Below are 11,534 nucleotides of genomic sequence, written 5' to 3' on the forward strand. Positions count from 1 at the left end.
TATGGTCAAGTTTACACTTGTTAAAGGGTATAACAGTAATTTCAGTGAGAATGTTTTTGTATTTTAAAAAGTGATGAAAGCGCTGACATCAATCCGGAAAGCTTTACAAGGAAATGGGATTATTTATCACTAATTATGATTATAATGAGAGATTAAGGATAATACGATCAGCGCGGGCAGAGGGCTATAAATAGTCGTCTTCCCTCCCGTTTCGGTTTCACCGTCACACTTTCGCTCTCTCGCTCAAACACAGAAGGCAAGAAGAAGAAGAGCTCAATATCTCCTCTTATGGCGACGAAAATCTACGTCGTGTAAGTGTTTCTTTGCGAGTCTTTCTCTGCGAAATTTTGTCTCATTCCTTACTTTCCTCTGTTTCTGTTGGATGGATCGTCTTCTCTGGATGCTTTTGACTATGATTTCCGGGGTTTTAGTTAAGGAAAATCCGATCTTTTGTAGGATTTGTCTCTGAGAGTCGTGATCTGGATTTTGTGATTTCTCTTGTTGTTTTTTGTCGAGTTCCAGTGATTTTTCTTGTTTAGTAGCAGAAGATCGCGAGTTTGCTCTGTTTTTGAGTGCGATCGGCGAGAAATTTGCCTCATTTTGAACTTTTGTTCCTATTTTTTGAGGATTTAAGGTTTCCCCCCTTTATTTCAGGTTTTTAAACCCTAGATCAAACAGTTCACTGTTTTCTATTTGCAAATTGATGTCTCCTTTTGTTTCGTTTGCGTTCCATTTTGACTTTTATATTTTCGCAATTTGGTTTCTTCCGATGTCTTGCGGATTCGCTATGTAGGATCAACATTTACTGTGTCGTTTTTTTCTTTCTGTAGCTTTTCCCAGGCCTTGCCTGGATACCGTGTTGAAATCCTTTGTGGTTTGGTAGATTGGATGCATGAACGCTATACATCTGTATAGAGTTCAAATTTGAGATGTTGATTTAAAATCTATTGACGATGTGTGGTCATTTCATAGAAAAATGTTTAAAAATTTGACCTTTGTTACAATGTTCATGCAGAAATTTTAGAATGCGTGTCTCAGTATCCAACATTGGAAATTTGCTATTTTTTGTTCCTAATTTAAGTCCCTTTATATTTTTCATAGGTACTATGATGCGTATTTCACCATTTATAATGGGAGTTTTGATTTTTTTTATTGTGCTTGAACATATATATATATATATATATATATATATATATATATATATTGACAATACAGATGTGATCTATATGCTTGTTTTTATAGGAATCAGTTCTTGGAGCATTTGATTTTGATGCAAGGATAGGTTTTTATAAGTTTCAAAATCAACGGGGTACAATTTTCATAAATTTTTGAGGCTCCAAATGCCATTTTTTCTATTCAAAATTCATGATCCAAGTATGGATTTATAGTAAATCATTCATGCTGAACACATCAGAATGGTCAGAATTTTGGAAAAACAAAAAAAAGTCATTGGAGAGGTTTGGGAGGGTTTCCATTGGGGTGGTTTTCATTCCCCTATCTATCTATCTATATATATTTGAATGGAATACTTTTTTGGGGACAGTTGGAAAACTCTTTTTTTCTTTTCTTCTGATTTTTTTTCATGGATTGATTTGTTTGACTAAACGTTTTTGAGCTTAAGTGGATGTTTAGTTCACGATGAAAAACTTATGTAGTAGTCCTTGTGAAAATTGGAGTTATATGGTTTTATTTGTTGAACAACTGCCGACAGTATGAGTCTGTGGGTCAACGTTGTCTTCTTTCTCATTGATGACAACCAGTCTGCTTTATAAATTGCTGGGATGAATTATGGTGGTTTACTTTTTTCCTCCTTCAAAAATAGAGGAAAACCCATGATTAATCTGTACGTGTGTGATGGGTGTAGTTGCTGCATTACAGGTTGCAAATTTATTGCCCTCGAATAATAAATCATCCTCTGCCGAATAAAACATATCAAATTACTTTTATCGTCATCCGTCAACCTCAGGAATTAGGTCTTTAGGGTCAATGTAGGAGGTTGGGTGAGGATAAAGATGTCCTTTAATCAGCAAGTTTCTGGATTCTTTGACCGGCTGCTTGATGCCCTGCTTCAGTTTTCCCCCTGTTCCTTGTGAGACGGTTGGTGGGTTCCCTTCAAGTTTGGCGCCTTTATCCAAATCAATTTGGAAATCTTAAATCTACTATGAGGTGACTTGAAAATATAACACTGCTTTGTACCCTTTCTTCTTCTATACATATACAAATCATATAAATATTAAAAGTGGTCAGAGTAGATTCCTGACTTTGTAAGTTGTAACATATACGATGTTCCATGAGTCTCTTTTCTTGAAGTCCTCAACAACAGGATTATACTGGAGATAACATTTTGAAGTGTCATGGGTTGATGTGTTGTCTACTAATATTTAACCAGTTGTTTTCAGTAAGCCCTGATCTGACCATTGTCTTTCTGTGTCGCTCTATAAAGCAGGATATAAGTTTCCTGGCTATATACTTTAGGCCTCTAGCTTGCCATTATCTGCGATTGCCACAATAAGTGGCATTTTTTGTAACTATAGGTTAAGCTATTAAGATATATAATTAAGCTTGGCATGTGTGGTTCACCATGAAATCCTTTAGGTCCATGTGCCTCCGTGCAATTCTCTTCATGCTTTGCTACTGCGTGTTCATTGAAAATTGAATCCTAACTTAAGAATGCATGTTTTGCGCATTCTTCTTGGTCTCTAAAAATTCTTTTTGCTTCCTTTTATATGTTGATCCTGACAGTGTTGAGTTGGACTCCTATTTTTGAACTGAAGTTTTTTAGATTTGGCATCTACATTTTGTGATATTATATCTCCTACAGTAATCCTTCCATTATTAAAACTTAATTGCAGTCTGGTCATATCCACAGTGCTTGATTCTCATAGTCTCATTCTTAGCCAATGTTACACTCAGACTGCTGAACCTGTCCTGGCATGAGCTTTTATCTTAAAAGAGTGCCTCAGTTGACTTAATGCATTGTGGCAAATTGCGAGACCTAGTACATAGTTTGTGCAACGTTCCCCAGGTCATGGATCCTAGTGGCCCAAGAACTTTCCATGGACTCAATTGGGTATTTGGTATCAAGATCTTATAGAGGTTTTTTAAAGACTTTATCGTGATGATGTTCTTGTTGTTAATCTCATGCAGGTACTATTCTATGTATGGCCATGTTGAGAAGCTTGCTGAAGCAATCAAGAATGGCGCTTCATCTGTGGAAGGTGTGGAAGCCAAGTTGTGGCAGGTAACTCATAGTGCCCAAAAGGGAAAGGCTAATAAATTAATAAACAATTGTATGTATGGTTGAGTTCACATTCAGTTAATTTACAGGTTCCCGAGACACTGTCAGAAGAGATTCTTGCTAAGATGGGTGCGCCACCGAAAAGTGATGTGCCAATCATAAGCCCCAACGAGATTGCAGAGGCCGATGGGCTGATATTTGGCTTCCCAACTAGATTTGGGATGATGTCAGCTCAATTCAAAGCTTTTTTTGATGCAACCGGAGGGTTGTGGAGGAGCCAACAGCTCGCAGGCAAGCCAGCAGGCATTTTCTACAGCACAGGATCACAGGGTGGTGGGCAAGAAACTACAGCGTTGAGTACCCACCCTTTTCTCTTAAACTGTCATGTCATATATACATCTAATCAAATGCTCAACTGCTGGAAATAGATTTTATCCATCACCTCATTTAGTCTCACGTTACTGCCGAGTATTTGCTTTGCATCTTGATACACATTAGATTACCTCCTTTGCTTCAACTGCTGGGTAAAATCTAGAAGATGTGCAATAAGTAATCTAGAGGAACTATGATTCAATCTTGCCACCAGATCTAAACCCCAAAATTATATTCTTCATATAGAAAAGAAATTGGCGAATAATGTTGTCTGCTTCCTGCTCAAAGTCGATGTAATACTTTGCGAGAAAATTACATACTGCGTTGGAAGAGAAAGATTCGGTAATACTAACCGAATACAAATTAATATATTTAACGCAGGTTGTAATCTAGGAAAATTTAAATAAAACAAACAAACAAATGATTAGCTTGCTCATCTAGAGCTAGGTAATGTATGATCTTTCTTCTCTGTTATCTCTGGACTACATTCTGTATTTACTGAAGGTTGATCACAACACTTGTTGCCTGATACATGGACGGCTCGTTCTTGTATGATTTCTGCTGTTACATTAAAATTTTCCACTTCTTAGTGCTGTATCTGTACCTTCCAATTTTCTGTTTCATCTAGTTTTATTATGTACTTGTTTATGCAGATTGACGGCGATCACTCAGCTGGTCCATCATGGAATGATATACGTACCCATCGGATACACATTTGGAGCTGGAATGTTTGAGATGGAGGAGGTCAAAGGTGGCAGCCCTTATGGTGCAGGTACCTATGCTGGTGATGGTTCCAGACAGCCATCTGCGCTCGAACTCGAACAGGCTTTCCACCAGGGCAAGTACATTGCTGGCATTGCAAAGAAACTCAAGGGAGCTGCTTGATTCTCTCTATGATTGGGGATTCTATTGTTATACAATTATTCCTTCATTGGCTGTGAACAGTTCTAGTTATTTTGTGAAGCATAAGATGATTTGTGTTTTCTAATAGATATGTCCTTGTTTTTCATGGTCATGTTTTGGGTGTATTGTTTTCTTTGAGGGCACGTTTAGATTTAGAATACTGAGCGACGCTGGGAAATTGAAGAATGTTGATTTGATGAGAAGTATGGTGGGAGACTTTCGGGAAAATTATGCATGTTTGGGAAATGAAAAAATTTATCCTGCTTTCTTGGCCTTGTGTTCACCGGAGGATCCAAAAAGGAGTGATTTTGGAAAAAGCTCAAACGACCCTTCTTCAGAGGGTTTTGGAACTCTGAAAATCACTGTACCCCTTCAAAAAGTTGCCATCGGGCTTAAACTTTCTCGCCCATGCAAACATGGTTCCTACTTTCCATGATCATGATGTGGTTGCACTGAAATGAAGGTTGAACCCCTGATCCAACTTCCATATCCTCCCAGGGGTGGGGGGCTCCACTTGTCTGGTAGGAGCAGTTAGTGCACGTCACCTTGTGTTGGGACGTTGCAAGTTCAAAACCCAATGGTACGGTTGATTAATAACTGGTGGGGTCTGCCTAACCCAAGCTTGCCTTTAAAAACAAAAAACTTTCTGAGGTTCAGCTGCCTCTGTCATTGGAGTTTTTCAGGGTTAAACGACTTAAAACAATAAAGAGCAGGCCTGATTTCAGCTGCTGCAGGCCTTTGGCTGCTGCAGGCCTTTGGCTGCTAAAAGACTCAAAGTCGTGTCCTTAGTTTATGTACTCTTGAGTTACAGTAAACATTTACCCAAGTAGTTTCATATTAAAAAATTTAGCATCATGGCTGCTACTTTTTTTATTATTTGATACTAAAAATTTTAGCATCATGGTTGATAGTACTTGCTACGATGACCCTCAAGGGAGTTGTTACCTTTCTGCAAACAAAGAGATGCCGTTTTTATTTAGTGTACACAGGAGATCACTCTAAGCTGTTCATCTCAAGATGGACGGTCATTGCAGTACATAAGGAATCAAATCAAACGCGAAAACCCAAAGAAATCAGAAAAAATGAAGGAGAAAGAAGCAGAGCAAGCTCTGTCTGTCAATATTTTTATTCACATGCAATGAGTTAGGTCCAGTAAGAAAAGGAAACCAACAAAAACTCCAGTTGGAAAACTATGGCCTGTTGGGGGTAAGCACTACACAAGCCAATCTAAACCATAATGTGATATATATATATATAAAGTTTACGAGCCATTGATTTTAAAGCCTTAAAAACGTCTGGTTTATGCATCGGATAATTCAAGAGTGAATTCTTACAAAACCAAGCATATAAGGTCACATCCATACGGTTAGATGGAAGAGAAAAGAACAAAAAATCTATGAACATCCATACTGATACTGTTAGACTGAAGAGAAAAAAACAAAAAATCTATGAAAATCACTGTTCATATTCTAGTGACTCTCTCTCTCTCTCTCTCTCTCTCTCTCTCTCTCTCTCTCTCTCTATATATATATATATATATATATATATATATATATATATATATATATATATATATATATATATATATATATATATATATATATATATATATCAGTCACCAATGCCTTTCTGAGCCAGCAGACTCCATGATCTCTGCATCAACTCTGGGCTCAATCTGAGCATGAGGACGCAGAACTCCATCTGGTTGAGAGCATCATCACCGTCCAAATCTCCCTCCCTCACCATCCCCATCACCTCTTCATCGCTCATCCCCTTCAACCCCAACACCTCAGCGTTCCTCTTCAGGCTCTCGAACGTGATGAGCCCTCTCTGCGGGTCCATGAGCAGCCTGAACCCATTGCAAAGCTCTCCCATCAGCCCCTCTCCCCCCAACTTCTCTGCAATCACAGGCAGGAAATCCTCGAATTTCTCCACCACCTTTCTTCCTCCCATTCTTCACCAACAAGAAGCTCAAAGAAAAAGCAGAAGAGACCACTCTCTGTTATTGAAGAGTAGTGTCACGAAGAAAGAAGCAAAAAAAAAAGGAAAGACTGTAAGAGATATGAAGAGAAGGGGTTTGTTAAATAGGAGAGGGAAAGGTGAGATGAACGTGAGAACTGCTGCTTCGAGGAAGTTGCTGAGAGACGAGGCGGTTAGTTTGTGAAGATGAGGACGCAATGAGCTTGGACGGGTGCTTTGCTGAGTGGATGGCTCTTTGGTTGGTAAAAGGTGGTAAGGGAAATTTCCAGGACAAGCCGTCCAACCAACAGGGAGTACCTGCCTACTCCTGTCTATGCCTACGGTCAGCTTATCAGACTTTTGAAGGCTTTTTTTTGCTTTTCTAATCATTTTTTTTAAAATCTAACATGATTGATTTTATAAGAATAGACTCTTGAATCGTTCAATTATGACAGGTGGGTGGGTGGGTTTTTATAATGTGAAAACGAATGGTTTAGAATTTTGATAAATATTAAAGCTGAAAAATTCATGTTTTTAATAAAAAAATACATGTTCAATCAACCATACTGAACACGTTTGATTCAGATTTGTGAAAAACACACAGAAATCCCATGTTTCCCTTGCAGGCTCTTAACTTTTTGTAGGCACCTATTCCCCACTCTATGGTAATATTCATCATAAATTCACATCAATGGCCTGTGATTAGAGGATTTTCTCAAGGCTAAACATGAGAAAACTTGTGATTGTGAATTGTTATTGTCAGCTATGATTGTTCTTGCCTTGAATCTTGTGAAAGTTGACTGGTCACAAGCCAACAATCCTAGCCTCTACTTTTTCAGCTGTCAGTCCTGCTTGTGACTTAGCCTCTACTTTTTCAGCTGTCAGTCCTACTTGTGACTAGGGCTGGCAATCGGGTTGGGTCGACGGGCGGGTTGGGGTCAGAATACCTCAACACTAACACAACCCATTTATTAAACGGGTAACCCGACACGTATGGTTAACCCGTTTAATAAACAGGTGGGGTCGACATGACACAATTACACGACACGGCAACCCATTTATTAAATGGGCCGACCCGATAACATAGACATGTATAAGTTAATATATATATATATATATAATCGGGTTGACCAGCCCGCCTAACCTGTTTATTAAATGGGTCAAACGGGTTGGCATACCCCTAACACGAACACGACCCATTTAATAAAGGGGTTAGGCCGGTCGACCCGTTTACGACACGAACCCGTTTAAGCCCAACCCTAACCCATCGGGTCAGATTTTGCTACCCCTACTTGTGACCAAAGAAAACACGCCCTATAATAGTTAACATGAGATAGCTAAATGGTTTTCTTACATGAAACCTCAGTTCAACACTTAGTGATGCACAAGGGCTTGACTTGTTTAAGCTCGGTTTAAACTTGTTTGAAAAAATAAATGAGCCGAACTTGAACAAGGATTCCGGTTCGTTACATGTAAATGAGCCGAGCTTGAACAAGCAGTGCAACTCGGATAAGCACGGTAAGCCCGATTAAGCTCGGCTCATATAGTTATATAAAAAATTATATTTTATTTATGTATGCATTTTGTTCATAATTAATATAGTCACAAAGATAGGTCTTACCTAAATGGATAAGTCATTGGTCAGGGTTTAAATCCTACCATTTTTTCTCTCTTTAAAAAGAATTTTATACAAATTTCAAAAAAAAAACTTTTAAAATTAAAGATATTGAGCTTGAGCCAAGCCGAGCTGATCACGGGCAAAGGTTGTACAAGCTCGGCCAAGCTTCAGGTGTTCTACTTAAGCTCAGCCGAGCACAAACTCGGCCCGAACCTGGCTGGTGTGCATCCCTATCAACACTAAATGCCTGTGAGAGATTTCAACAGGTCGGGAATAATCGACCAAGATATGTAGTAGATTGGGTGAGATCTGAGCGGAAATAAAGAAAGAGGTCCGGTTAGATACTTGTTTTTTTTTTTTATGATGATCCGTTTATATATTTGAGTTGGACCCATGTGAGGTTTGATTAGCATACAGAGCCAAGTTTGGCATAGAGCCGAGTTTGGCACATATATAAAACTTAACATCAAAGTTGCGCCGCATCCGAGTATCTAATTAAGATTGCCAAGTTTAAATTTTCAACATAAAAGTGACAATTTTTTTTTATTATTTTTCTAAGTTTGGTGTGGGTCTGGTTTATGTGATTCTTATAGGACCCGTAACTCACAGTTGGATATAGGTCCAGGAGGATCCGTGAAAGGTCTGACCTGTTGACACCCTAGGTGTGACTGGGAAGTTTTCTTTATTTTCTTTTTCTTTCATGAAATCAACTAAATGAAGGGCTGTGTGACAGAGACAGTTTAGGGGTCCCGTGACACAATTTTAAAGTATTTCTATTAGTTTTGCTAATACATATAGTTTTATATGATATATCTATTACATTACCCTTATGTTTTTTATATAGTACAAATTAAAATCATGTATTTAAGACTTGAATCCACATCATTGATCATATCCGTGTCTGTCTCTGTACCCATGTGACACGGATGAAGAGGAAATTTGGTAGAACAAAATGGATATGGGAAATGTAATTGAAAGATGCAAATCCAATAAACATGAATTATTAATGAGATTTGACAAATTTTTTGCCCGTTTTGAATGGTCAAGATATTTGTGATATTTTGAAAATAACATTATATTTTGTTTCAATGAAATTTGGTTTCATTGCAATAACATGATATTATTGGCAAAACATTTAATTATTTAAGCAAAGAAATTCCCTTAAAAAGGTAGTATCCCAAGCTAAAGGCTAGGAAAATTCGCATTGTTTCTTGGTGGTTCATGACAGCGATGACTATTCATTAAAACAAGGTGAAAATTCTTAGATTCCCTATGTATAATTGTTTATATTGCAATGAATATAAACAGTTCCTTCTTCCCATTAACAAAACATCCATTAATGAATAACATTTTTACATCAGAAAAGTACGATCCTGGTCTTGACCTTTAGCAAACAAACCATACCGAACACATATATGTGATTGGATTGAGTAAATACAACTTGCAACTAAAATTTGTAAAGCAAATTCTTTTTATAAATATCACTAATTTTTAAAGTATTTTGATCATTTCAATCAATTAAACACCGCTAATATTATAGATTCACATATCGAGTATTTATCGAGCCACCACAATGGACATCGTGAGCTTGTTTATCGAATAATTCTTGGGGTCTCCATCACTATAGGACGTATCACCCTCTAATATGTGCCTTCTCCTTGAGGAGTATGCTGGCATTTGTGGTTCATTAAGGCTTGCACCCTCACCGCCCAACATTTGGACAACGGTTGACATGGTTGGCCTATCTGCAGCCTCATCTTGCACACAAAGCAGCCCCACAATTATGCACCTTAGCACTTCAGCCTGGCAGCATGATCCTCCTAGCGATGGATCCAACAAGTCTAGGGCTTTGTCTTCCTTCCACAGTTTCCACGACTGCACCAAAATACATTATAGTATTGGACTTCTATATATCACAGAAGGATAATAATAAATTTCTAACAATGGAGTGCAATCTGTGGGCACTTACATATCCAAGAAGGTTTAGGAAAAGCTCATCATGGTGAAAGCGTGTCATCCTCTTCCCACTCACGATCTCTAAAACTAATACCCCAAAGCTGAAGACATCGGATTTAATTGAAAACCTGCCTTCCATGCAATACTCTGGAGACATGTAGCCACTGCACCCAAAAACTTCAAAGCTAAGCATGCACACACACACACACACACACACACATATATATATATATATATATATATATATATATATATATATATATATATAGACAAAAACCCGTATTATCAAACAGGTTTTTGTTGAACAAGGGCGGACGCGTGGCCGCACATAAAAAAACTTTGAAAAAAAAACTCTTTAGCGGCGGTTCCTGTATGCACAAAAGATTTTCCGTCGCTGATTTCACGCATATTTGCATGGTCAAATTCAAATTTGTAAAAAACACGAGAGAGAGAGAGAGAGAGAGAGAGAGAGCACTCACTAGGTCCCCATCACTCTGCTAGTATTTACTTGAGTCTGGTCAGCACCAAATATCCTGGCTATTCCGAAATCCGAAATTTTAGGGTTCAAAGTAGCATCGAGCAGGATGTTGCTGGCCTTAAGGTCCCGGTGAACAATCTTTAGTCTTGAGTCTTGGTGAAGGTAAAGGAGCCCTCTTGCAATCCCCATCACAATTCTGAATCTCTTCTCCCAGTCAAGCTTTGCATTGAATTTTGGATCTGCATATGAAGTTTTGCAACTCATATCACATAAACCAGCCAACCTCCCCTGAAGAAGCTAGTAGAGTCATCAAGTGAAAGTAGTAAAGACATACCAAAGAGGAAAGCGTCCAAGCTTTTGTTTGGCATGTATTCATAGATCAAGATATTTTCTTGCTCCTGAATGCAACAACCAACAAGCCTAACGAGATTTCGGTGTTGAAGTTTGGCAATCAGCTTGACCTCATTCATGAACTCCTCCAGGCCTTGCCCTGAGCTCCTTGATAGCCTTTTCACTGCTATTTCCTGCCCTCCTGGTAACATACCCTACATGTAACACAAATAAATCACCATTTTATTTTCTGGTTACATACCCTCCAAGGAATCGGCTTGTGCAGAGAGGGACGTTCATGAGAATCGAACCTTGACTGCCTGTCTAGCAAACAAAGCTCCTTCCCGCACCAACCCCCCTTGAGGGTATGTGCAAATGTTTCTACACTCTTATCAGTGTGAAATCCAAAATGCAAATGTTTTAAGCTTTTCAGTTATATGGAGTACCATAGGTTTTATGAAATGGAAACTTACCCTGTAGACTGGCCCAAATCCGCCCTCTCCAAGCTTATTAGCATTAGAGAATTCATTTGTTGCAGTCCTCACAATGCTCAAATCTAAAAGTGGCAATCCTTGCCCTGTCTCCTCACCCCTTTTGTTGGGCAAAATAGAATCAAGGGACACTTTGCAAGAGTCCATGCCACTGCATGCCTTATATGTCAAGTCACGTCTCTCCTTCTC

The 11,534-nt window shown here is 38.5% G+C and overlaps 2 protein-coding genes and 1 pseudogene across 2 annotated transcripts; 1 reads left to right on the forward strand and 2 right to left on the reverse strand.

The window, feature by feature from the left end:
* The first annotated feature begins 224 nt into the window (after positions 1 to 224).
* Positions 225 to 4,598, forward strand: LOC149844481 (putative NAD(P)H dehydrogenase (quinone) FQR1-like 1). Its single transcript, XM_089994567.1, has 4 exons — positions 225 to 311; positions 3,148 to 3,241; positions 3,328 to 3,590; positions 4,264 to 4,598. Exons 1-4 carry the CDS (start codon positions 289 to 291, stop codon positions 4,493 to 4,495), a joined length of 612 nt encoding a protein of 203 aa, XP_089850693.1. The 5' UTR covers positions 225 to 288; the 3' UTR covers positions 4,496 to 4,598.
* A 1,502-nt stretch (positions 4,599 to 6,100) lies between these two features.
* LOC149844482 (calcium-binding protein KRP1 pseudogene) lies at positions 6,101 to 6,880 on the reverse strand (annotated as a pseudogene).
* A 2,663-nt stretch (positions 6,881 to 9,543) lies between these two features.
* Positions 9,544 to 11,534, reverse strand: LOC149844483 (G-type lectin S-receptor-like serine/threonine-protein kinase At4g03230). The gene is made up of 5 exons (XM_089994561.1): positions 11,328 to 11,534; positions 10,859 to 11,069; positions 10,526 to 10,763; positions 10,060 to 10,210; positions 9,544 to 9,965 (listed from the first exon to the last, which is right to left on the reverse strand). The coding sequence occupies exons 1-5, from the start codon at positions 11,490 to 11,492 to the stop codon at positions 9,648 to 9,650; spliced, it is 1,083 nt and encodes a 360-aa protein (XP_089850687.1). The 5' UTR covers positions 11,493 to 11,534; the 3' UTR covers positions 9,544 to 9,647.

Source organism: Nuphar pumila, chromosome 2, assembly GCF_984573655.1.
Source record: "Nuphar pumila chromosome 2, dmNupPumi1.hap1.1, whole genome shotgun sequence".
NCBI lineage: Eukaryota > Viridiplantae > Streptophyta > Magnoliopsida > Nymphaeales > Nymphaeaceae > Nuphar > Nuphar pumila.

Bases quoted from the DNA above. Each gene is read 5' to 3' on its own strand.
- LOC149844481 (XM_089994567.1), top strand. From the start codon at position 289: ATGGCGACGAAAATCTACGTCGT. The intron at 3,242-3,327 runs GTAACTCATAGT...GTTAATTTACAG, and splicing joins TGGAAGCCAAGTTGTGGCAG to GTTCCCGAGACACTGTCAGA. The intron at 3,591-4,263 runs GTTGAGTACCCA...TTGTTTATGCAG, and splicing joins GGTGGGCAAGAAACTACAGC to ATTGACGGCGATCACTCAGC.
- LOC149844483 (XM_089994561.1), bottom strand. From the start codon at position 11,492: ATGGACTCTTGCAAAGTGTCCCTTGATTCTATTTTGCCCAACAAAAGG. The intron at 10,764-10,858 runs GTATGTCTTTAC...CTTCATATGCAG, and splicing joins CTTGGACGCTTTCCTCTTTG to ATCCAAAATTCAATGCAAAG. The intron at 9,966-10,059 runs GTAAGTGCCCAC...ATTTTGGTGCAG, and splicing joins TCCTAAACCTTCTTGGATAT to TCGTGGAAACTGTGGAAGGA.